This window comes from Calliphora vicina, chromosome 5 (assembly GCF_958450345.1).
Source record: "Calliphora vicina chromosome 5, idCalVici1.1, whole genome shotgun sequence".
NCBI classification, from domain to species: Eukaryota; Metazoa; Arthropoda; class Insecta; order Diptera; family Calliphoridae; genus Calliphora; species Calliphora vicina.
In genome coordinates, this window is record NC_088784.1 from 62,422,968 (window position 1) to 62,447,350 (window position 24,383).

General features: G+C 30.4%; 1 protein-coding gene across 1 annotated transcript; it reads right to left on the reverse strand.

The window, feature by feature from the left end:
• Window positions 1-465: 465 nt before the first annotated feature.
• Tdc2 (Tyrosine decarboxylase 2) lies at window positions 466-22,423 on the reverse strand. The gene is made up of 8 exons (XM_065510923.1): window positions 22,294-22,423; window positions 21,294-21,601; window positions 20,991-21,227; window positions 20,736-20,933; window positions 15,548-15,762; window positions 15,218-15,344; window positions 716-1,233; window positions 466-646 (listed from the first exon to the last, which is right to left on the reverse strand). Exons 1-8 carry the CDS (start codon window positions 22,421-22,423, stop codon window positions 466-468), a joined length of 1,914 nt encoding a protein of 637 aa, XP_065366995.1.
• Between the last annotated feature and the right edge of the window lie 1,960 nt (window positions 22,424-24,383).

A 24,383-nucleotide genomic window follows, 5' to 3' on the forward strand; every position in this document is an offset into this window, starting at 1 on the left:
GCCACTTTATATCAACGTTCTTCAAAAATATTGCACTTTTTCATTCAACACAAGTCATTGGTTCAGTCACATTAAGAAATTTATGCAAATTTTTTGGTATGAAAATGTGCAATATTTTTGAAGGAATTTTGATTCTGCCCCACTGTGCACCGCAGTCTAAAATTTACAGTCGAATTTTCTCAAATCGTCCTATTTAAAGTATATATATTTCTCATTTTTAAGAATAATAAAGTCTAAAAAACTGTTTGAAACAGACCAAAACTCTCGAAGTTAAAGGACCACAAAGACTAGAGGGCTCTTACAATAACAAAATCAGTTCACACACTCAGAATTAACTTTTATTTTATTGATAATTTTCAAGCAAATTTTTAGTTTTGAAATTGTTTTAGGAGACAAAAAAGTTTGATTTTTCTAATTTAGGTAATTATGGAAATAAATTGAATTAGAGATGAAATTACAGCTAATTTATTTATGATTATTGCTAGTATTATTAGAATAACTGCCCTTACGTGGCATATTTGGTGATTTCCTGGGAGACTTTAAGACATTTATAACGCCCAAATCATTTTCTGGGGATGGTGAAGAGCCAGCACCAGAATTGCGTCTAGACGTTGAAGGTCTGACATTAGTATCCAAATGACGGAATCTAGAAATAAAGCGAAAAAGAAACATAATATGAATTAAGTTATTATCGCCCAGCAATTACCCAACCTACCGCAATGAAACATTCGACTTCTGACCACTATCCTCGTTATTACTGTTGAAGAGAAACGCCAATGGCCATGATATCCAAGAATTGTGATCTATAGAGCTTTGTGTACGTATAACGGGATTTGTTGTCCTTTGGCTAACAACTGGCGATGATATATCCAATGATACTTTTGGTGTTCCAGCCTTGTTGATTGCTGGATTGTAGATTTTCGGATCACTGACCATGCGCACGAAAAACGAACGTTTCTTGGCCAAAGTGTCTTCTTTCTTTTTATTGATAATCTCGGTAAGTTCATCGTGTTGTTCCTTCTCCAACAGTTCATTGGCAAAGTCAACAATAATCTCCCAGGCATAATCAATATCTTCTTCGGTAGCATTTTGTGCTACGGCACAGAATCGTATAATGTAGCGCTCATTAACACAGGCTGGTACCATGTGCAATTTACCCGACTCATTGATGGTACTTAACAGTTTCTCATTTAGTTTATCGGAACCTTGCAAACGGAAGCAAACGAGACCGAGCTGGAAATAAAGTTATGTACTTTAAATTAAATGAATGACAAAGGGAAATGCCAAGAATTGATATCGCTTCCGATAGCCATAACCTCTAAAATACCCTTTCAGCTCGATATATAATATCGTTACAGAAATAACTGCAATTACCGTTACCGCTACAATATCGTTACCGAAATGATCGAAAATACCTTTGTCGTTATTCTATATAATAATATTAAATTATGAAAATACAAACTTTCGTTTTGATCAATGTTAGGTATCCATCAGATTTATATGTAATTTTTAACTAACAGAACAATTTATTTAAAAAGGGGAGAATTGAATCTATGTTAAAACTAATCACATACTCATTTACCGAACATATTATATAAGTATACTATTAGTTTATTAAAACCCAAATTTATTTAATGAATTCCTTACAAACTCTGCTATGTAATTTAATAACTTTTGATGATTATAAAATTTCAAAACATAAAAAAACACCTACATAAATTCACTTTATGTTGATTTATAGCCTAATGTGTAAATAACAGGGTACAGATATGGCGTAATTTCTTTTATAATTTGATAATTAATCAGACATTTTTTTTTATTACTTTTTAAATTATAATTTACATAAACACACAGAGTGGCAATCATACAGTTTTGAATACCTTCATACAAAGATCATCAAATGAAATGTCATCGACACAAAAAATAAACGCCAATAAGTCTACAAAAATAAAAAAAAATCCCCTCAGTAAACAAGTAAAAAAAATTCAAATGTGTAAAAAAAATAAAAATTTGAAGTGTGACAGCAACATCTACTACTCGTTTTCGTATGTTTTACTTTCTCATAATTGATTTCAATTGAAATCCAATAAATAAATTACAAAATCTTTGTATGGTTTTGTCATAAGACATCATATCAAATCAAAAGGCAATTAAACTGTGAATGAATACAATCTTTAAGTACTTATTTAGTTCAATACTACGCAAGAGTAAAATACAACTGGCAACTTCAAGGGACCTACAGCTACTTGCTGCTACTGCTGGCAAAGTACCGAATATTTGTAAATTTGTTGGATACTCGATACAAAAAAAGCAAATGTAAAACGAGTTCAAGAATCTATCACTCTAATCCCCATTATCACAATGTACATATAGTTAAACTGACAGTTTTCATACAAAAATTATGAGTGTGATATATATGTACATATTTGACCCTCTTTCCAAAATTTTGATATTTTCTTTTGTTTATTTTCTATTGCCATATTACTGACACCAGATGATTCATATGTATCTGAATAATTTTTTTAAAAACTATGTATTTGAAAATCGTGCCTTCAAAAAAGTATTTGTAATTTGTTCAATAATTTTTTGCATCGGGACAAATTTATTGTATTCTACCTCAGGTGGCAATGAAAGGCAGAGAAGTGGATTTGATTGGAAGGAAATAATCCTCTTATTGATAAAATAAAGAATGATAATGGTTTTCAAATAAAAATTATAAGTTTATATTATATCTATCTGCTGTAAATTGCAAATTTGGATTTTGATTTGACCGTCAATTCTAATTATACTGTCCAACAAATTAAGACTTTTTTATTGGAACAGAATAGCGACCCTATAATTCTAAAGGGCATGTTGAGTAGATAATTTTTGTAGAATAAACTTATAGTTCAGCTGGTCTGAATTTTTTTAACAATGGGTCAAAGTTTTAATATTTTGATCGAGGGAGCATGATACTAAATGAAAAAAATGTTGTAAGTTATTGCCTCAGAGAATTGTTATTTTCAGAGTTATATAGTGGAATTCTATAAGGATCATTTTTGTGGAGATCTTAATCCTCTAGCTCCTCTCTTTAGGAGTCAAAATCCTTTCAAAAAGGACATTTAAGGATTAAAATATTCCACGAAAATGTTTACTGAAAAATTTCAGTGAGGGTCTACAAAGATACCAAAGTTGTCAGTAAAGCACTTTAAGGTTAATTAGTAAAATTACACGCCACCTTGGGTCTCACTATTTATGATACGAATGAGCTGATATTTAAAATATAAATAGTCCTTGATATCTACAAAAAATACATACATAGGTAGGTTATATCTCTTAGGTCAAGAGTTATTAGGTTTATTAATTTTAAAAATTTTACTTGATCTTTTTTATAATCCGAAATAATCCGAAATTTGAAATACATACACTGAATCAATTAAGTCTCCGTACAGACATACTCATAATATAAACTAGCAAATTTATGGTCACTTTTCAATACATATTTAAACCTTTTTTTATTTTATTCATTTTATAAAAAATCTTATAAACTAGAAATCAACATAAAAAAATACAAACATTTTCCTTAAAATCATAAAAATTTACATAAATTTAATAATTGTATAAGTATCACCAAACAAGTCTCCGTACAGTTAACTATTTTAAGGCAAGGAATCCCAATATTAAATTTAATTGCATTTAATATGTGGTAGGTCCTCCTTTCTGAGTAATTGCTTCATTTTAATGGCTGTGCATGGAATGGACCAGCTTTGTTGTTGTCAGGGAATCCAGAAATAAGCAAATTTTAATGGATAGAAAGAAAATTATTATTAACTTGCAAAATGAAGGAAAAAATCTAACCGAAATCAAGGATATTGTAAAAAGGCCACGCTCTTCCATTCAGTACGTTATTCAACAGTTCAAAAAAACCGGAACAATGGCAAATAAACAAAGAACTGACCATCCAAGAAAAATAGACCACCACTTAGAGAGAAGAATTGTACGATTTGTAGAAGGTAATCCAAAAATGAACACATGTGTAATTGCGGCAAACTTAAGAAACGCTCTTAAACTAAATGGATACAATGGTCGAGTAAGCCATAAGAAGCCCCTTGTTCGAAAATTGAACATGAAAAAGAGATTGGATTACGCTATCGAACATATTGATAAAGATTTTTTATTTTGGGATCGAGTTATTTTTAGCGATGAAAGTAAATTGAATGTTTTTGGTTCTGATGGAAGAGAAATGTTATGGAGAAAGTCAAATACTGAAATGAATCCGAAGCATTTGACGCTAACCGTAAAGCATGGAGGAGGTAACGTTATTGTTTGGGGTTGTATGGCTTCATCTGGGGTGGGAAATCTTATTTTTGTTGAAAACACGATGGATAAATATGCATACCATAATATTTTAAAAGAAAACTTAACCCTCTAACCGGCAAGGCTGCCTTTAGGCGGGGTATGTTAAATGTATGTAATGCTGCTTTATTTGCTTATTTATCCCGTTATAACGGTAAATATGTGTAAAGGGACAAACAATTTACTTATTGTGATATTTTTTTTTATTCAAACAATAACCTGGTATATTTGTGTACCTCAAAATAAAATTGGCCGGTTAGAGGGTTAAAACAAAGTTCTGAAAAATTAGGCTTGGGACGTTTGTATTGCTTCCAACAAGACAACGATCCCAAACACACCTTTAGATTAGTAAAGTAATGTCTTATTTATAATGTTCCTAAGCTCATAAATCGCTCAGCTCAGTCACCTGATCTCAACCCGATTGAGCATCTATGGTATCACTTGGAAAGAAAGATTCGGCAGCACAATATAACGAGTAAAGATCAGCTAAAAACTGTTATAATGGAAGAGTGGTATAAAATAGATTCCCTGACAACAACAAAGCTGTTCCATTCCATGGACCAGCTTTGTTGGTCCATGGAATGAGCAATTGCAGCATTTTAATGGCTGTTAAAATACTGCAATTGCTCAGAAAGGAGGACCTACCACATATTAAATTCAATTAAGATTAATATTGGGATTCCTTGCATTAAAACGATTAACTGTACGGAGACTTTTGGTGATACTATTCGTACAATTATTGAATTTATGTAAATTTTTATGTTTTTAATGAAAATGTTTGTAGTTTTTTATGTTGATTTCTAGTTTATAAGATGAATTAAAAAAAGGTTTAAATATGTATTGAAAAGTGACCATAAATAGCTAGTTTATATTATAAGTATGTCTGTACGGAGACTTAATTGATTCAGTGTATGTAAGTTATCTCTTTTGGTTCAAGAGATATTTACGTTTATTTATTTATTTTTAATTCTTCTCGATCCTTTTTTGTTTTTTTTAGATATGTCGGGCCTACGGAGGGTAGACTTGCCACCTTTTGAAATTTCCAAAACGGGACACCACTAAATGATCAGACAACGATGGAAAAAAACATGGAAAATGACCTAGCGTGGGTTATAGGACTTGCTGAGTACATTACAAATTGTGTCAAAAAATTTCAGAAACACCTTCAAATTCAGAAGTTATTCTGAAAAAACCGTTTACAGTGATGTTTTTCAACTTATCGATCTGTAACTCAGGCAGTTTTTGTTCAATTTTATTTTTTTTAACGTGTTGGGAAAGAAAACTTATTACGCTTCAAAATGACATGCATTTATTGATACATTTGTAAGTTATAAGTATTGTTTTTGTTACGATCTTTTTTGATTTGAGTCGCTTTTCATTGCTTATTTTGATATGAAAGCTTATAAAAATTTATATCAATGTATAAAGAAAAGTTCTTAATAAAACATGGTTTTAATTTTTCAAATCGGATGAAAACTGTAAAAGTTATTCAACTTTCCATTAATACCTTTTTTAGTATTTTCTCCCCCAGCGCATATAAATGTAAAAAAACAGGGTATTTACTAGGGTATTCAATTAATCGGGTTTCTGGTTTAATCGGTTAACCGAGCAAATAATTAATCGGGGTTTAGATTTATTCGGTTAATAATCGGTTAATTTAAAATTATTCGATTAACCGAATAATATCTATTTTAATTTTAAATTGAAAATACAACCACGAATTTTGTGTACAAAAACATAAAAGACAAAAAAAAACATAACAAGTCAACAAAAAATAATAGCAAATATGGTATTTGAGATCCTTTTTGTATACACATTTGAGTTTTTTCCGAAATAATCTTTTATAAAAAGAATATAATTGATTTTTTTTCCTTTTAAACGATTTTTTTCTTTAGATTTGATAAAACTTGACTTGGAAAAAACTCTTTCGCTGATTGTAGATGTTGGAGAAATCGAAAGCATGATGAAGAATATTCATTATCTCAGTTTTTTTAGTTCTTTCTTAGCATATTGGTGTCCTTTTTGGATTGTTTTAGATAGTGAATACTTTTGATAGTTTCGTTTAGTTTCGTTAAATTCTGTACATGTAAATGCAAACAAAGTTTTAAATCCATGTAAATTAAATATGTCAGTTGTTATTCTCACTAAACATTTTTCTTGGATGTTCGAAAAAATATATAATTTTAATTTGAAATTTGTAATTGAATTGAATTGGAAAAATAAATACAAAAAAATATGTTAAAGTGCCGATCTACACCATGACTTTTAAGATGTTCTTAATTCTCTTTTGCTATTTGTGGATAAGAGGGGTGGAGTAAAAGCAACTTCAAAAGAGATTTAAGAAAAAACGACGTCTTAAAAGTCATGGTGTAAATCGGCACAATGTGCAAAAAAAAAAGGAATTTCGGTTAATCGAAACAAATTAATCGGTTTATTTGTTATTTGAAAATCGGCAATTTTAAATTATTCGAACAGTTAACCGTCCAAAATTAATCGGTTAACCGATTAACGGTTAATCGATTGAATACCCTAGTATTTACTTATTTTATTTTCGAACTTTTTTCGAAAAAGTTTAATAACTTTTGCAAATATAAACCGATTTTAATAAGTAATATCTCCTTTTTGTCTATATAAAATTGTCTTTAAATTAAAATAACTATTGTTGAATTTGAAAAATTACGAAAAAAATTAAAAAAAAATTAACTTTTTTAATAACTTAAACAATTTCTTAGATTATTTTTTAAAATTTTGAAATCGGTTTTAAAATGTCTGAGTTAGAGGTATTGAAGTACTACCTACACTAAAACACTTGTTTCAAAATTACTCAAAATTTTGAGGGTGTTCAAAATCTTTGAAAACGGTTTTAGCATGTCCTCACCTAGGCATACAACCTCCATTAGGACGCTTTTCAAGTTCTGACAAAAAGTGTTATTTTGAAGCAGTGTTATTATCCTATTTTATTTATTAAAATCAACAATAACACATTAATTTTAATTGTGTAAAATCTGGAGAACTATTACTGTGAAAGTCTTCGAACTTTATACAGGAGTAAATAATTATTTTCGAATATCTGGAGAACTATAATTGTGGAAGTCTTAAAATTTTGCCCTAATATCACCCTTACTATTCTACATTTTTTGGGTGAAAATGTTATTGTGTTAGTGGGCGTGACATCTCTCATACAAAGTAAATAGTTAATTTCGAATATCTGGACTACTATAATTGTAAAGTATTTAAACTTTGTATGAATCAAATTCATGTCACTATACGGAGATTTTCTGAAAATGGGCGAGACTGAATTTTTTAAAGTAAATAGTTATTTTCAAATATCTGGAGTACTATAATTGTGAAATTCTTCAAACTTTATATGAATCAATTTCATATCACGACATGAAGTTTAATCAAATTGGGAAGAATCGGAACAAGGTTTAAGTCACCTACCACACAAAGGAAAATAAATATTTTCAGAACTATAATTGCGAGATTCCTCAAACTTGTCCGATAGCTCACTTATCATTTTGCATAGTTTGGCTGTAAAATGGTCGGGATTGGATTAGTGGGAGTGACACCTACAAAGTATATAGTTAATTTCGAATATCTGGAGTAATTGTAATGTATTTAAACTTTGTATGAATCAAATTCTTATCACTGTACAGAGTTTAGCTAAAATGGTCTAGATCGGAACAGTGGGTGTGAAACTTTCCATTCAAAGTACATAGTAAATTTTGAATATCTGGATAATTAAAATTGCGAGATTCTTCCAACTTTGTCTGAAAATTTATTTTTTATAATTTTACCTAATTTGTTTCACCTCATTAAAAAAATAGTTTATAAAATCTTTAAAATTTTTTTATTTTACTACGTAGGAGTAACGAAGCGCAGCGGGTTATTTAATAAAGTTTACCTATTTCAGTCCATAATTTAAAATTTATATTTTTAATCGCTTTTATAAGCTTTTTTATTATTATTTGAAGTAATAAATTCGACAAACTCAGTCCATTTCAATGGATCAACAACTCACCTTTAACTAAAGGTACATGATAGTTAAATAATGTTTACTAATGAGTTTATTGAAACTCATAGAAGTTAATGCACTAAGTACCTATGTATATTGTTAAATAGTGATATTCAGTTTTTAGAAAATACTATATTTTAGAAAATAAAGCATCCTTGTTTATGGGTATTTCTAATTTTTGATTTTTTTATAGTTTTTGTGGTAATTAATGAAAAAGTTTTTTTTTTCTTTTAACGGGACAAATGGCGTCCCGTTCAAAGTATCGACGGGACACGGGACATTCGACTCTAAAACTGGTCTGTCCCGTCGAAAACGGGACGGTTGGCAAGTCTAACGGAGGGTCGAAATTTTTTTTTAAAATATCATCTATATTTGCGATAAAATTTCGAATACAATAAAAACAACTTGCTAATAGTTATCTCGTCCCTGTAAAAAGTTACATGCATCCAAAGTTGGAACATGTTAAAAGTGCCGTATTTTTTACGTTTTTTCCAAAACACATTTTGCATGGAATATATAAATATGGAATGAATAAATATAAGCTTTTTGTATAAGTATTTGGTATTGGTGAAAACCTTAGGACTTGAAGATTTACAGTTTAGTGAAATGAAATCATTTTATGACGTCATTTACCTTGGAAACTAAAAAAATGGAATATAGGGAATTTGCATGAACAAAAATATAAAATTTGAATTAATTTAAAATTTTCGCGGTTAAAGATATTAGAACAAAATTTGGAAATAATGTAGAACCAAATGTTCTTAAATCAACGATATTATTATTTTGAACATTTTTTAATTTTCAAATACCGATATTCCTATAATGGGGAACACGTGTTCCAAATACTGTTTTTTTAGAAAAGTGCCTACAGTGACGTTATTTACCATGTGATAGTAAAATTACTTTGCATGTATTTTTCCAGTATCGTTTCTTTGCAGTTTTAGAATTTTTTTTAAATTGGCAAAGTTTGGACAAGTCTGAGGGCGACTTGGTCCGCTTAAGTGAGCCAAATTTTACTTTAACGCTTTTGCATTAAGTTATCCTTTTGTATTATATACAAATTTATATAGTAGTTCCGAAGGAAATTTTTTTCTACAAATGAAAAAATATAAGTACTTTTTTGTGAAAAAAATTTAAAAATACGACCTTTTTTACATTTTCCAACTTTTAATGTATTTAACTTATTATAGTTACGAGATACATAACTGTTAGCAAGTTCTTTTGATTTTAGCAAATATAGCTGTTATTTTTAAGAACTATTTATATTTTAAATTTCAGCTCATTCGGATCATAAATGGATTTTCGGCGATTTTTTTAAAAAATGTGAGACCCAAGATGGCCTGTAATTTTGATAATTAAGCGTAAAGAGAATTATTTACAATGACCCATCCAAAACAAATCTATTTTTTAAGGGCATGTCTATTGAACATATTAAAAAAGAAATTTCGAAATATAAGAATGAAGAATGAAGGAGGTAGGTTTTTATTTACAGGTTTTGCTAAAACTGTAAATCAACTAAGATTTTATTTATAAAATTCCCTTAATATTTTCGAAAACTCACATATGTATGTCCATTATTTATGATTTGCTTAAATGAAAAGTTAAAACCCCTCACTCAAGTGTATCGCAACGCGAGTGAATGATTATGCGTGAAAAAATAACATTAAAAATATTGATGTATGTATTCGTAAACATTTGTTAACAATATAATTAAGTGATCGTAATATTTATTTTTTGATCAATTAAATAACCACAAACAAACCTTGAGCTCTACAAGACAATTTCAGACGTAAAAAAACACGTAACAAGAGTCAAAAAAAGAGGCTGCTTGCTGAAATAATGAACTGACTTCCAAACACTTGAATTCAGTCTGCAAATCAATCAATTGACAAAAAATATAGTTGTATTTTTTTATATTTTTACGTCACTAGCCAGCAATGGAATTTGTTATGATCATTAATTAACCTTTGATGTGAAATTTATTGTAGCATTTTAATTTACAAAACAATTCGGAAACCGGATGTAAGTACTTCTAATGTGTTAGTACCAGTAGCCAGCTCTGATTCGTGTGCTAGATGAAAGAATTGTTTATTTTAATTTGTTGATAGAAAAAATGTAACACGTGAATATCGACACGAAATATTTGTAGAAAATTACGTTAGATAATTTTGATTAGAGTTTGTATAAAAATACCAGTTTTCATGTTTTTGCTCTTATACTACATTGTTGTGATTTTAAATGTTTTTGTTTAAATAAAATTGTTTAGTTTGTTTTTGCAATTAAGTTAATCTTAAATGTTTAATACAAAATTTGCTAGATTCCTAGATGTTCTTTAGTTCCATAATAATCTCAAAATTTCTGTACAAACTTGTGGCCTTGATGAATTGAATGATGCTGAAAGACTTATTACCTGGAACAGTAATTTGGTTTTATTACAAAAAAGTTTGCCTTTAATTATAATGGAATCGTAATTTATTATAAATTGAATTAATTATTAATAATTAATTTAAAAAAAAAACAATTTCAAATGATTTAAAGAAAAATATACTAAAGAGTTGACCGAAATCTAATAAGCTTAACTTATTAGATTTGAAGAGTTCAGATCAATGTTTTTATACCCACCGTCAAAAAAGATGAGGGATATATTGATTTTGTCATCCGTTTGTAACATATCGAATTATTGAACCAAAAATTATATATGTGCTATATTCTGAGTCCTTATAAAATTCAATGACGATCTAGCTATGTCCGCCTGTCTGTCTGTTGAAGGCACGATAGGGCCTACAGGAAAGGACTTGGGGGGAGGACATTTTACTCAAATATTCTTTATTGACCAGGAATGTTTTGTATTGAAAATGGGCAAAATCTGTCAAGTAATACCAGAGTTATGGACCAAAAATGTTGATTATTTTTCTGAATTGTTCCTATGATAAACGAACAAGCTCTGTTAAAAATGGTAAGAATCGGTTTTTGAATTTTGGAGGATAAAAATCTATAAATTTGTATTTTTTACATTTAAAAATGAATTTGCTAACATTATGGAAAATATTGAAAGACATTTTTTCATACAATTTATACTTTGACAATCCTAAAGTGCTGCTAAATTTTACCATGGCAATCCTATAATTTTGTGTTATTATTCTTAGTGAATAGTTGATATGAAAGAAGAAGAATATATAAAGGCATAATTAAAAGCAATTGTCAAGTGTATGCTGTAATTCAATAGATCAACCAAACATTAGTTATATTGCTAAAATGTTAAATCCTGTATTAAAGACAAATATCCCAAAAGATTTATATGAAGAATAATGGAGAAAAATGTCATTTGTAAAATGGAACGATTGTTTTGGAGAAGAGTCTGGAAAAAATTTAAATGTATTTTGGTGTAATGTTTATTCCTACAAAGATTCTGCTGATTCAAACCCATTCAAGGTGCTTGCTCTTGCCCAATCAAGGAGAAGCTCTTCTTAAACTAAACACATACATTACAAATAATTCAATTTGCTGTGAAAAGTTCGAACCATCTCCTGAAATGTTGAAACTTTTTAACTCAAATATAATGTACAATAAAATTTCTGAAGCTAATAATTCGGAGGACTTTGATACCTAAATTTTTGTTGACTTTTTTTTTAAAATGGACCCTTTTTTAATTTTTTTTTAGCTCAAACAAAAGCTTAGATATTATCCTTGAAGACCCTTTTGGTCGCTTAGTGGGATGCGAGTGGGATATCTATCAAAATAAATATTTTTTAACTCAAGACTTACAATTTTTGACTTTTTTTCTTTGCAAATACGAATTTTTTTTCAAAAGAAAGCTTAGGTCCATTCCTTTAAGACATTTTTAGTGCCTTAGTGGGATGCGAGTGGGATATCTATCAAAATAAATATTTTATAACTCAAGAAATACAATTTTTGAATTTTTTTTGCAAAATCGATTTTTTCTCCAATATGGGCCCTTTTTTTAAATTTTTTTTTTGCTCAAAAGAAAGCTTTGTTCTTTACCTTGGTTTCATCCCGATCGGAAGACATCGATTTCAAAAGTTGGTGAAATGCCTCATATAATAATATTTAATTCAACAATAATATGTAATTTTAAATTAAAAAAGAAATAATTTTTTTTAGAGTATTTATGGATTTTTGGGGATAAAAAAATGAAAATGGGGATGAGGGCTGGAAAAAATCTGGCAGCAGTGTCCGTACCTGCGATTAAATGTTGTAATTTTCGAGAAAAACTAATTATTTCGCCATATTTTGGCGAATGAGCTAAATTTAATTACTGTAATGATTTTTAAGTAGAAGCTATTCAGAATATCATTTTTTTATTACATAATAAGAATCTACATAACTGATTCTATATGTGGTCAAAATTTGATGAAATTCTACTTCCACAAAGTGGGTCAAAAGATCAATTGAAATATTACTTTTATTCTAGATGTCTACTAACATAAAAATTTTAAACTCAATTATTTCGAAATGGCAAAAAAATTATTCACTATTGTTTTATAAAGGGGACAATATTACAGTCCAGATAATTCTAAATATACTCTGAATGTTTTACTAAAATTAGAAAACGTTAAACCTTAAAGCGTGAAGGTCAAAGGTCAAATTTTTCAATATTTGGAATTTCTAATGGAAAGATAGCGAAATGTTATATATTTTTGGGCCGATTTTGATGAAACTTAAGAAAAATATAGTATGAAGTCTAGTATTAATAATAACAGAACAAAACTGGAAACCCCTTAATGGCACTTGGGGTTAAAATGAAACGAAACTAGCTTAATAAAATGTATTGAATGATTGTATTTTTCTTCAATTCAAATCTATAAGAAATAGCCTTAAGCAAATTTTTTTCAATTCATTTTTGTAAATATCACTGTCCAACAGCATTTTTGGAACAGAATAGCGACCCTGAAAAGGCATGTTGAGTATAGTCCAGCTGGTCTGAATTATTTTTTACAGTGGGTCAAAGTTTTTATTTTTTGATCGAAGGGAGCATTATACTAACTAAAAAAAAGTTGTAAGTTAATATCTGAGAGAATTCTTATGGTCAGTTATATTATGGAATTTTATGGGGATCATTTTTGTGGAAGATCTTAACCCTCTAGCTCATCTCTTTAGGGATCAATTCAAAAAGGACATTTAATTAATAAAATATTCTACGAAAATGTTTGCCGGAAAATTTCATTGGGGGTCACCAAAGATACCAAAATTGTAAATAAAGCTTTTACGCTTAATTAGCAAAATTACACGCCACCTTGGGTCTCGTATTTTTTAAAAAAATCTATTTATGATCCGAATGAGCTGATAATTAAAATATAAATAGTCCTAGAGAAGATCTACAAAAAATATATATAAATATGTAGGTTATCACTTTCAGGTCAAGAGTTATTTAGGTTTATTTCTTTCTTTTTTTTAATTTTGCTCGATCTTTTTTAATTTTTTAGATATGTCGGGCCTACGGTGGTTCGAAATTGTTTTTTAAAATATCACCAATCTGTTGGACAGTGTAATTAAACACAAACGAAATTAATTCAATGAGTAATGAATTATATTTATGTAAATAAAAGTGTTTGAATGAAGTTAAATATCATTAACAATTATTAAATTTTTCAAATATTTGTTTAATAAACCTTTGATAAATTTAAAAACTGTTTATGAATATCGTGTTTAGATGTTGGGAATGATTTTATGGAATGAATGGGTGACATTTTTTAATTCCGAATTAAGAATTTAATGAGTTAGCTCAAATTAATTAATTCTTAGCTTATTTCCAAATAAGATCTAAGAATGTGATATCCTCAAGTAGACAAATATCCTTTAGGGCACCCCGGGGAAGTATGTTGTCAATATTCTAAAATATATGGCTCGCGAGCGAACTGACTCACACATTCACCGATTTTGTAAGCATTTACAAAATCCCTTGATAACAACAATGCGTTGGAGAAAACGTTGGACAAATGTAAAATGAAATATAATGCTACCAAATGTGTCCACTTAAGAAGAGATAGTTGTCCTCCCATATATAAAATCAATATCAAAATTTCAGAACACAACCATGTGGGGTATCATGGAAACCACCTGAACCATCGTCTAACATGGGTCCACCATATTGTATCTAAAGTAAATAAATAAAATTATAATCTTCTCAAATGGACTAGCGTATTGGTCCACGTTTAGCCTTAAAATCTCTCATATACAAGACCTATAAAGCATACTTTTCTTCCAATATCGAAGAGCTAAAAAGAATGCAATCGAAACTCTTAAGGATAATAACGAATGGAGTTATTATAAAATACATATATGTAAATATACAAAACAATTTTAGACATTCCATACAGACATTCAAAAATTTGAACTTTGAAATTAGTCAAAAACGAGACTAAATAAACAAGTCTTTTAAGAATTCTTCACAGTTTACTCATAATTGTTTTGTTTTGTTCTCCTTCATGCAAGATTTCATTCCCATATACAAACATATAAATATGTAGAAAATAAATTTATTCCTTATATTTAAACAGATATTTTATATACCTACTATGAGATAAATGATATTATCATCAATATTCCGAAATATTTTTAAAACGAATTGCGTATCGTCTTTAAAAATCTCTTCCCATAACTACACATTCTACGAAACTTCACACTTTTTGGCAAAATGTTTAAAAGAAAACAATTAATAAAGTAACTTCAAACATGCCCGACCATATAATTCCCTACATCAGTACGAGTAAATAGTAATAAATATATGGAAGCTATGGACAACTGATCCCTACTCTATCGTAAAACTTATTTGTGCTGGTTAAATGGACTAATATTTTTGGATCCTCCCCATTATGGCTGTATAGGAATATAAAAAAATGAACTTACCTTAACTTGATTACATATTTCAAAGCGTTTATCTTTGAGCACATGCTGTTCAAAACGCTTGGCCAATTCGATATGGTGTCTTATATACTTTTGTAGTCCGGAAATTCCATATGAACGCAAAACAAACCTGTAATTTCACATACGAGAAACAAACACAAAATCATCAAACAAAACAAAAATAGACATTATTAGAATTTGTGCTCAAACAAAACAATTTTACTGCATGATCATTTTGGGTAATTTTTTGTGTAAATAAAAATATACAAGTTTAGGTGCTAAATACTTCTTCAATTTAACAAAACAAAATAATTTCAAACGTTCCATACGTACCACAATTTCAGTGACCGAAAACGTCGACTCAATGGTACACCCCAATGACGATAATCGATGGCAGCATCAGAGTAGCCATGTTTCAAATACAATGGATCCACCACCAAGGCTGAGGTCAACCGGATACGATCACGTACCCACAACGTGGAACAATCAAAATTGGTCAATAGCCATTTGTTTGGATTCGTATTAAATGAGTCGGCATATTCAATACCCTGAGGAATAGATTAATAAGTTGATTACATAAATATATACATAAATATATACATAACTAAGTACATACTTGGGAATGTAGAAAGGAAAACATATAATACATATGGGCAATTTCCTATCATTATACATGACATTTGTCAAGCCTGACCATAAATACCCTACACTGAGTAAATGAGCAAAAACATTTTTTTTTAATTTCAATAACTTATTTTCGTGAATGATTTTCAGAAGTAGGCCTTATACGGGAGTTATGACTAATTATAGACCGATCACCATGCAATTAGGTCGTGTGATTTACAAATATACGAAACTTGTTTTTGTTGAATTTTATATTGATACCAACATTTTTAGGAGATGCTATAATTAATTATGTACCGATGATCATAATAATACGTGACATTACTTCCGTATATATAAAACTAAATTGGAGCGAAATTTGTACATATAGATACATATATAAATTAAACAGTTATGAGCGATAAAGGTCAATTTCGAGAGAGCATTTGTACGGGAACTAGGTGAAATAATGTTTGAAAACGACGCACAGTAGGGACATTCCAAAAATAAGTGGAAATAAATGTGTAATTTCTCAACGGATATCCGATTTTAATAATCATTTCACATGGCTATAGTTGAGTTAAGGTATAGAATTTGGACTTTAAACACCAAGGGGTGAAGACCCAAGTTCTCAAAATAGGGTGCATGAAAAATGTTGCCAAATGTTTATTCTCGATACGATTTGAAAGATACACTATAAATTAATTCAAAGTATTGGCCATTGCACAGTGGTTTCCCCCATAGGCCAAAAATCAAAAACATTAATGTTTTTTTCTAAGCTTTATTGCACTAAAATTATTGACAATACTCTAAATTTTATGAATCTAGCAAATTTTGTTGTTTTTTCTGCGTGATTTAATATTTGTGTCCATTGAAAGTGGAGTTATATTTATATTTCATATACAGTGGAGTCGGGTTTGAGTGAACACTTGATAATATGAACTACTACTGGATAGTATGAACACACAAATGTTTACATTGGAGACTCTAAAGAGTGAACATCGCCTACCTCTATAGAGTGAACTTTAGTTTTAAATCAAAAGTTTTTATTTGTTATTTTTTGTCTACAGGTAGTTTTGACTCTCATTAGTATTTTTACACCACTTAAACTAAGTTATATTATATTTTTACACACATTTTGAATACAACACCGTTATTTTTGTTTTGGTTTTTCTGAGATTTTTTACTTTTTTTGACTCGACTATTTGTATTGCTATATAAACCAAAAAAAATAATTTCTATAAAAGTTTAGCAAGAAATAATTAAAGATATGGACAATGGAGTGGGAGTTGCAGTTCTAGCAAATAAATTTGGTGTAGCAAAGTCCACAATATGTGGTATTAAAAAAATACAAAGTAAAATTCTATGCCACAATAAAAGAAAATACTCCATAATTGACTTTTAAAGCAGCAATGTAAAAATTTGCCTGTCAGTGGAGAAATGCTTAATGCAAAATAAAAAAAAATACACGAGCAGTTACACGATCAGGAGGTTTCAATGCAAGCGCAGGCTGTCTTCAAGGGTATAAAGCAGCAACTCAATCTGTTAAAATTTTTTAAAAAGCCATTGACTGGGCTGAGAACAATACTAAAGATTATGAAAATATCTTAGTTTTACAAATTTCGTGATTTAGCAGTAGAAAAATTTTTTTCTTCTCGATAATTTTTTCAGTCTCGATAAAGTGAATTTATTGGATAAAGTAAACAGGCCTTGCATTAATTAGTTCACTCTATCCCGACTCCACTGTATTGTGTTTACATAGTCAGAAAAGAAAACTTAAATTTATCTAAAAAGTTATTCGCGATATTGTGGCAGAAGTATCCAAAAACCCTACAAACATTAATTTTAACTTATTTTTTACCAAATTAAATAATAAAAGCTGGGAAAATATAAGCCCATTAAAAAATCACTGAAGAATACTTTTTTGACCTTTTCAAAACACACGTTTTTTAAAAACTACTTTTTCGCGTAGACTTTTAGTTGTTTGGCCCTCATCTGCCCACAACATCTTATACATGAAATTGTAGATATTTTACCCCTCTTTAAATTAAAAACAAGTAAGAAAGTATGGTCGGTCAAGCCCGACCATATAATACCCTACACCAAGTAAATGAGTAAAAATATTTTTCTTTTAAAATATCAATAATTTATATTTTTGAGTGATTTTTGGAAGTGGGTCTTATATGGGAGCTATGACCAATTATGGACCGATCACCACAAAATTAGGTCGTGTGATTTATGTCTATATTAAAGTTAACTATGTTGAATTTTGTGTGTATACCAACATTTTTAAGCGATTTATGCACTTTAAAGTGATTTTCGGAAGCGGGTCTATATGGGAGCTATGACTAATTATGGACCGATCGTAACAAAATTTGGTGACATGAATTTTGTATATATAAGAATTATTTGGAGCGAATGGAGATACATAGATAAATTAAACATTTATGACCGATAAAGTCCAATTTCGAGGGGACATTTGTATGGGGGCTAGGTGAAATAATGGACCGATTTCAGCCAGTTTCAATAGGCTTGGTCCTTGGGCCGAAAAAGTAATATGTACCAAATTTCAATATCTTCAAAATTGCGACCTGTACTCTGCGCACAAGGTTTACATGGACAGCCAGCCAACCAGACGGACGGACGGACGGACATCGTTTAATCGACTCAGAAAGTGATTCTAAGTCGATCGGTATACTTTAAGGTGGGTGTTAGACTAATATTTTTGGGCGTTACAAACATCTGCACAAACGCATAATACCCTCCCCACTATGGTGGTGTAGGGTATAAATATTGTGGCCGCGGGTTTTTGCATATTTTCGAATATGGATGTGATTTACATAGACATCCGACAAAAAATAAAGAAAAATCACATTTTGCCAACATACCATTTTTTGAGTAGTTTATTCACTTATCGTACAAATTAGAAATAAAAAATGGAACAACGGTGAGAACGTAAAGGCAAGTGTTTTGGAGAGAAAACAATATATTCAGCAACGATTTCGGGCCTAAATGGTACTTTTGGTAAATTCGAGCTATGGCAACATAGCGTGGAGATTTTTCCAAAATGTCGATCTTTAAATAGGCTCTTTTTAACTCCAGATCCATTTATTTCTGGAGCCCAAAACTTACCAACACAGAAAACAAGTAGTTAAAGTCAATGTGTTTTAAATTTGCTTAATACTTGATATACATATATTAAAATGATATTTTACCTTATTTATTACCTTACATATATTACTTCATAACACTGTGTGTAATTTTTTAAGTCATGTAAATATAACTATTTACGGACACCACTACGTGATAGAAGAATAAAAAAAAGACCCGTGTCTCCCAGTCATACACTTTTTTATGGGCCCCCAAAGATTTGGGGCCTCGGCGTCATTTTTGCAAAAAAGTGATAACTTTCTCAGGCACATATCTTCCAAACAGTTCTGAATTTTGATTTACTCTCTGAGGCAAAGTCTATCATAGAGAACAAAAATTGCGAACATATAAAATCAAAAATTATATATGTAGTTCCTCATATTGCATTATATAACTTTTTAATTTTAGTTTTTTTTTCAATTTATATTTCAAATGAATTAAAATGAAATAAAAATAAACATTTTTGAAATACTTTATTTCAAAAGTTCTTAAAATAAATCTATATGCCAATTGACCCTTAATAGATCAAATGGCTACTGTGGCTACAGTTGTTAATAGTTTTTCCTAAAAATATGCAAACTTTAAGTTCTTCGGGCATGCTATGAGCTGACAAATTTTGAAGACCGTAACTTTTTTATTTTTGGAGATATTGATTTTTGACAGCTTCTCCATATAAGGGAAACCACTGTGCACTGTTAGCAATGACATTTTCCAATCTTTCTGGCTACATATGGATTCCGCGCCAAAAGAACTGCACAACTTTTGAGGCCAAAAACATATCAAGTCAATTTCGGATACTCAGTTCAGAAGTGAAGCGTATCTAGAGTGATCAAATATTCGACATATACAAAAAACCGGTTTTCGAATAATTCCAAAAAGCGAATTTTTTTAAAATCCGATTTTCGGGTTTTTCTATCAAAAACCGGTTCAAATTACCAGGTTATCCCGCGGTCGTAAGTCCCTAGACGACCTATATCTTCGTATAGGAAGCTGGAATCAACAGTGATAATGGTATGGTACATACTTCACCAGTTCATACGTCGAGTTATAAATGGTGCTCCACCAATTTACGATTTGGGTTATAAATGGTACTCCACCAGTATCAATGAGTTTTTATGGTCTCCAAATTAAAAGACACGCGATTGGTGTAAACTACGTAGAACAGGAACCGTTATATGAAGCTACATCACACACGCCAGACCGAGATGCAAAATTGTCGAAGGCAAAAAACGGAAACGAGACTGATTGCCGGTTTGTCGAATAACTCGAAAACCGTCATTTTGTAAAAACCGGAAAATTGGCCTCTCTAAGCGTATCCCAGAAGGAGCATTCTGCATCGATCGAAACAAATAATAGTCGAACGGGGCAGGGTCTGGACTATATAGCGGATGAGGCAAAACATCCCAACCACTTCTTTCTAAATAGTTTTAACAGGTATTGAATAATATGGCCGAGCTTTTCGGCCAATGCGCGCTGGCCAGATTTTAGGAGCTCATAATAGATAGGCGATCAACCCACCTCTCAAAACATGAAATCAATGGAACATATTCACCATTAGCTTCGATGATCTTCAGTGGCACTTTTTTTCAAATTAAAGAAGTAAGCTAAACTTCCCCCATATGACGTTTTGTTGGTACAAAACTAACCCCGATTATGTTTTAACTAAACTTTAAACTGACAGTTTTCATACAAATTAATCACATAAACTTTCGCAAAACCGAAATATATTCAAGCTTAATATATATCTATAAAAATCTGCGGAACTTACCTTTAACAATGGCTTCAACTCTGGACATATAAAAGAATTACCGGCATAGGCCGCATCCACATGCAGCCAAACTCCAGGGAATTTTTGTAGCTCTTGACCAATTTCATATAAATTATCGAAAGAACATGAGCCAGTGGTGCCCAATGTTGTGGACACAAAGAAGGGTACAAACCCCTGCAATTCATCTTCTTCCATGGCCTAAACAGACAAATTTTATATTTAACATATGTTAATCTATTAAGATTTTCGTTCTACCTCAGCAATGGTTTCTCCCCTTAAACTGGCATTCTCATCGGGTTCCAAAATTCTCAGCTTAACAAATGATATCATGGCCGCCTTTTCCACACAACTGTGGGCTTCTTTGGAGCAATACGCCATTAGTTTCGATAGAAGTTGACACTCCTCAACAAAGGGATGTTGGGACTTAAGACGTTTCAAGGCTTGAGCTCGGGCTGCCAACATTGTTACCAATATACATTCAGATGCAGAAGTCTATAATATTAACGTAAATTTCCAACACTCGCCTCTTTAGTTTTTATTTCGTTCCACTCTACCCACCTGTATAACACCACCTCCAGTACTACCTTCCTTCAATGCCAAAAAATGATCTGGCAAACCAATGGCCTTACCCAACCAATCCAATACAATAGTCTCTAACTCCGTACAGGCAGGACTAGCGGCCCAAGAAAATCCTATACAACCTATACCATCACCCAACATATCACCGAGTATGGAGGGGAATGAATTGCCAGCTGGAAAGTAGGCATGAAATCGTGGATGCTGCCAATGGGTTACACCCGGCATTATTTTGTCCTCAACATCCGCCATAATTTTATCCCAATCCTCAGGGTGCTGAGGTGCTTCAGCTGTTTTTTATGATTAAAATTATAAAAGCATGTAATATTTCATTCCAGGAAAGATTTTTAAAAAATGCCATTTTTTACCGTTAGTCTTCAGACATTGTTCAAATGGAGCTATGGAGCCATTTTGAAATTTCCATTTTTAATGTCTCTAATTTTTGAAAACTCACGATTTTTGAAAAGTGATAAATTTTTACAAAGTATTTAAGTATATGGGGGATTTTATGTCAAATGAACCAAAATATTAAAAATATTTTTTTTCGAAAAATTGAAGAAATAGCTAACTAAACTATTTGGGCACATTTTGCTAAGAACAATAGGGAATAAGTTACATGGATGAGAAAAAAACATATTTGGCCAAAATGTCAAATTTTGACCCCCTTTAACTCAGAGAGTTCTTGACCAATCTTGTATATGCAAGTAGTATTGGTCATAGATTTTAAAAGTTGATTCACTTGACATGAAATCACCAATATACATATATTCATATCTCGTAAAACTGGGAAAGATATGAATATATACTTAAATACTTTGTAATTTTTCCAAAATATAAATTGGCGAAGTAAATGGCGAGTTTTTAGAAATGCCTTATTGGCTCCATATGTGTGCAAAAAATTAACAAAATCTGAAGACCCAAGGCAATTTTTTGGGTGATTAATGTGGAATTCATGATATATATTTTATATTGAATTACTTACGTGGCAATAAATGTCTCAAATATCCAGGTTCAACACTTGGTGTAACACGTCTATCCTTTAATGTCTCCAGATATTGGCATATATACTCCACCATTTCACCGCCACGTTTACGAAACTCATTGCTATCCATGTTAACGACTTTCTAAGAGCTGAAACATTATCAATTATGTAAGTAATTTACTTTTATAAAGATAAATTTTGAAATTGGAAATTTTCTATAAGAAAACAGTTTTAGGGCCTGATTCACAAATACAACTGATAAAAATTTTTCGCATTATTGTATGATATCATCACCCAGTTTTTAAAAAATATTTTAGTGTTTTTCATAAGAAAATGTGAAAATTGTTTTTCAGTCATGTTTCTGAATCATGAGGCCCTTATTCTCATTAAAGTAGAAGTTGATAAATAGTAAAATAAGTGACTTTAAGAAACATCACTCGGGTTTAATTGAACATTTCATTTTGAAAAGGGCACAAGTCCTGTTAGGCTCACATATTTTAAACTTTACTCTTCTGATTTCAATAATATTTGGTCGAAATTTTGGTCCATGGTCATTCAAAATTTAAAGTTCTCTAGAGCTTCGAAAATCGCTTTAATTTGGTTTGGTACTTTAAAAGTGTTAATCTCAGATTGTATAATTTTTGTAACAAAGACTTCGTTGTTTTTAAATATCTGATAAAAGTATGGAGTACTAGCTGACTCGGTGCGCTTCTCTACCCCAATTGGAAGAAAGAAGTAGTACTATTAAGTCTCCGTTAGTGAATTAATACTAATTCTGGATAGCATGTCTCTAGTTTTACGTTTATTGATTCATTCTAATGTGGATTCTTGCTCATTCGAAACGTATTATTAGAATAAAAAAGTACCATAAAGACCCACATTTTGTATTCTAATCAGCATCATGATTATGGGTCCATTAAAGGTACCAATAAAGTCTCCTTTTGTGGATTCTAACTCATTCAGAATCATGTCTACCATTTTGAAGAACGATAAAGTACTCCTTAGTTTGGTTTAGTTTTCCTTTTTTGGTATCATAATATCATTGAGTCCCCTATTCTTGATTATTTCTTTATTGAGAAGCATATTAGCCACCTTTAATGTATATACGATAACTAATTTAATATATTTGGGGTATTCACACGGTCAACTATTTGGTCATATTGTCATAATGTCCTAATATATTATGATGTTTAAACAAATTTTTGTTGTGTTTCAAACAAAAAAGTTCTAAACTAATAAGTCTATTTGAACTATGTTTATTGTTTTGTCATAAAATAATACTTTTTTTTTGTTTAAAACACAACAAAAACTATTATAATATATTAGGACATTATGACAATATGACCAAATAGTAGACAGTTAAAATAAATATTCCTTTTTCCTCTTGAACACCCGTCAAGTTAAATTTGTATTGCATTTCCTGATTGGGTTTCTATAAGACTCAATATTTAACAAATTATCATAAAACCGATCGGTTTTCAATTTTTTAAAACCGAAACCGCGGTTTTGAAATTCTTCGGTTTTTTGGAAACTGTAGTTAAAATAGACATCACAATGGGACTATTGCGGGTTCTCGAGATTGAAACCTAGCCTATTATAGGCCATAATCGGTCACAAATTTTTACTTACAATATCTATTTACATTTCTGTGAATATTTTTACAACTAATTGGCCAATTTTTATTTAGTTCTCTATTAATCCTTGAAAGTTTTACTCAAAAAAACATTCTGTACAGAAAGAGCTTAATTATTGTGATTAGGGTTTGAAGGAAGATATTTCGAAATTCATGTCCTTAATTGTTTTATTTATATTGCTAGGAAAAACATGCCAAAAATTGGAAATGCGATTCTAAGGATGTCATAAGATAATAGTACTTTTGCAAACTACATAGTATATTTTCTAATAAATTTTAACGTAACGTTTTTATTCAATATATAAAATATATTACTATATTTTGATCTTTTATAACAGAGATACATATGGGGCATTTCATGTCAAGTGAACCAACTTTTGAAATCGATGTCTTCCGATCGGGATGAAATTTGCACCAAGGTTAGCTCTATTGGATAGTAACTCAGACACAATTTTTC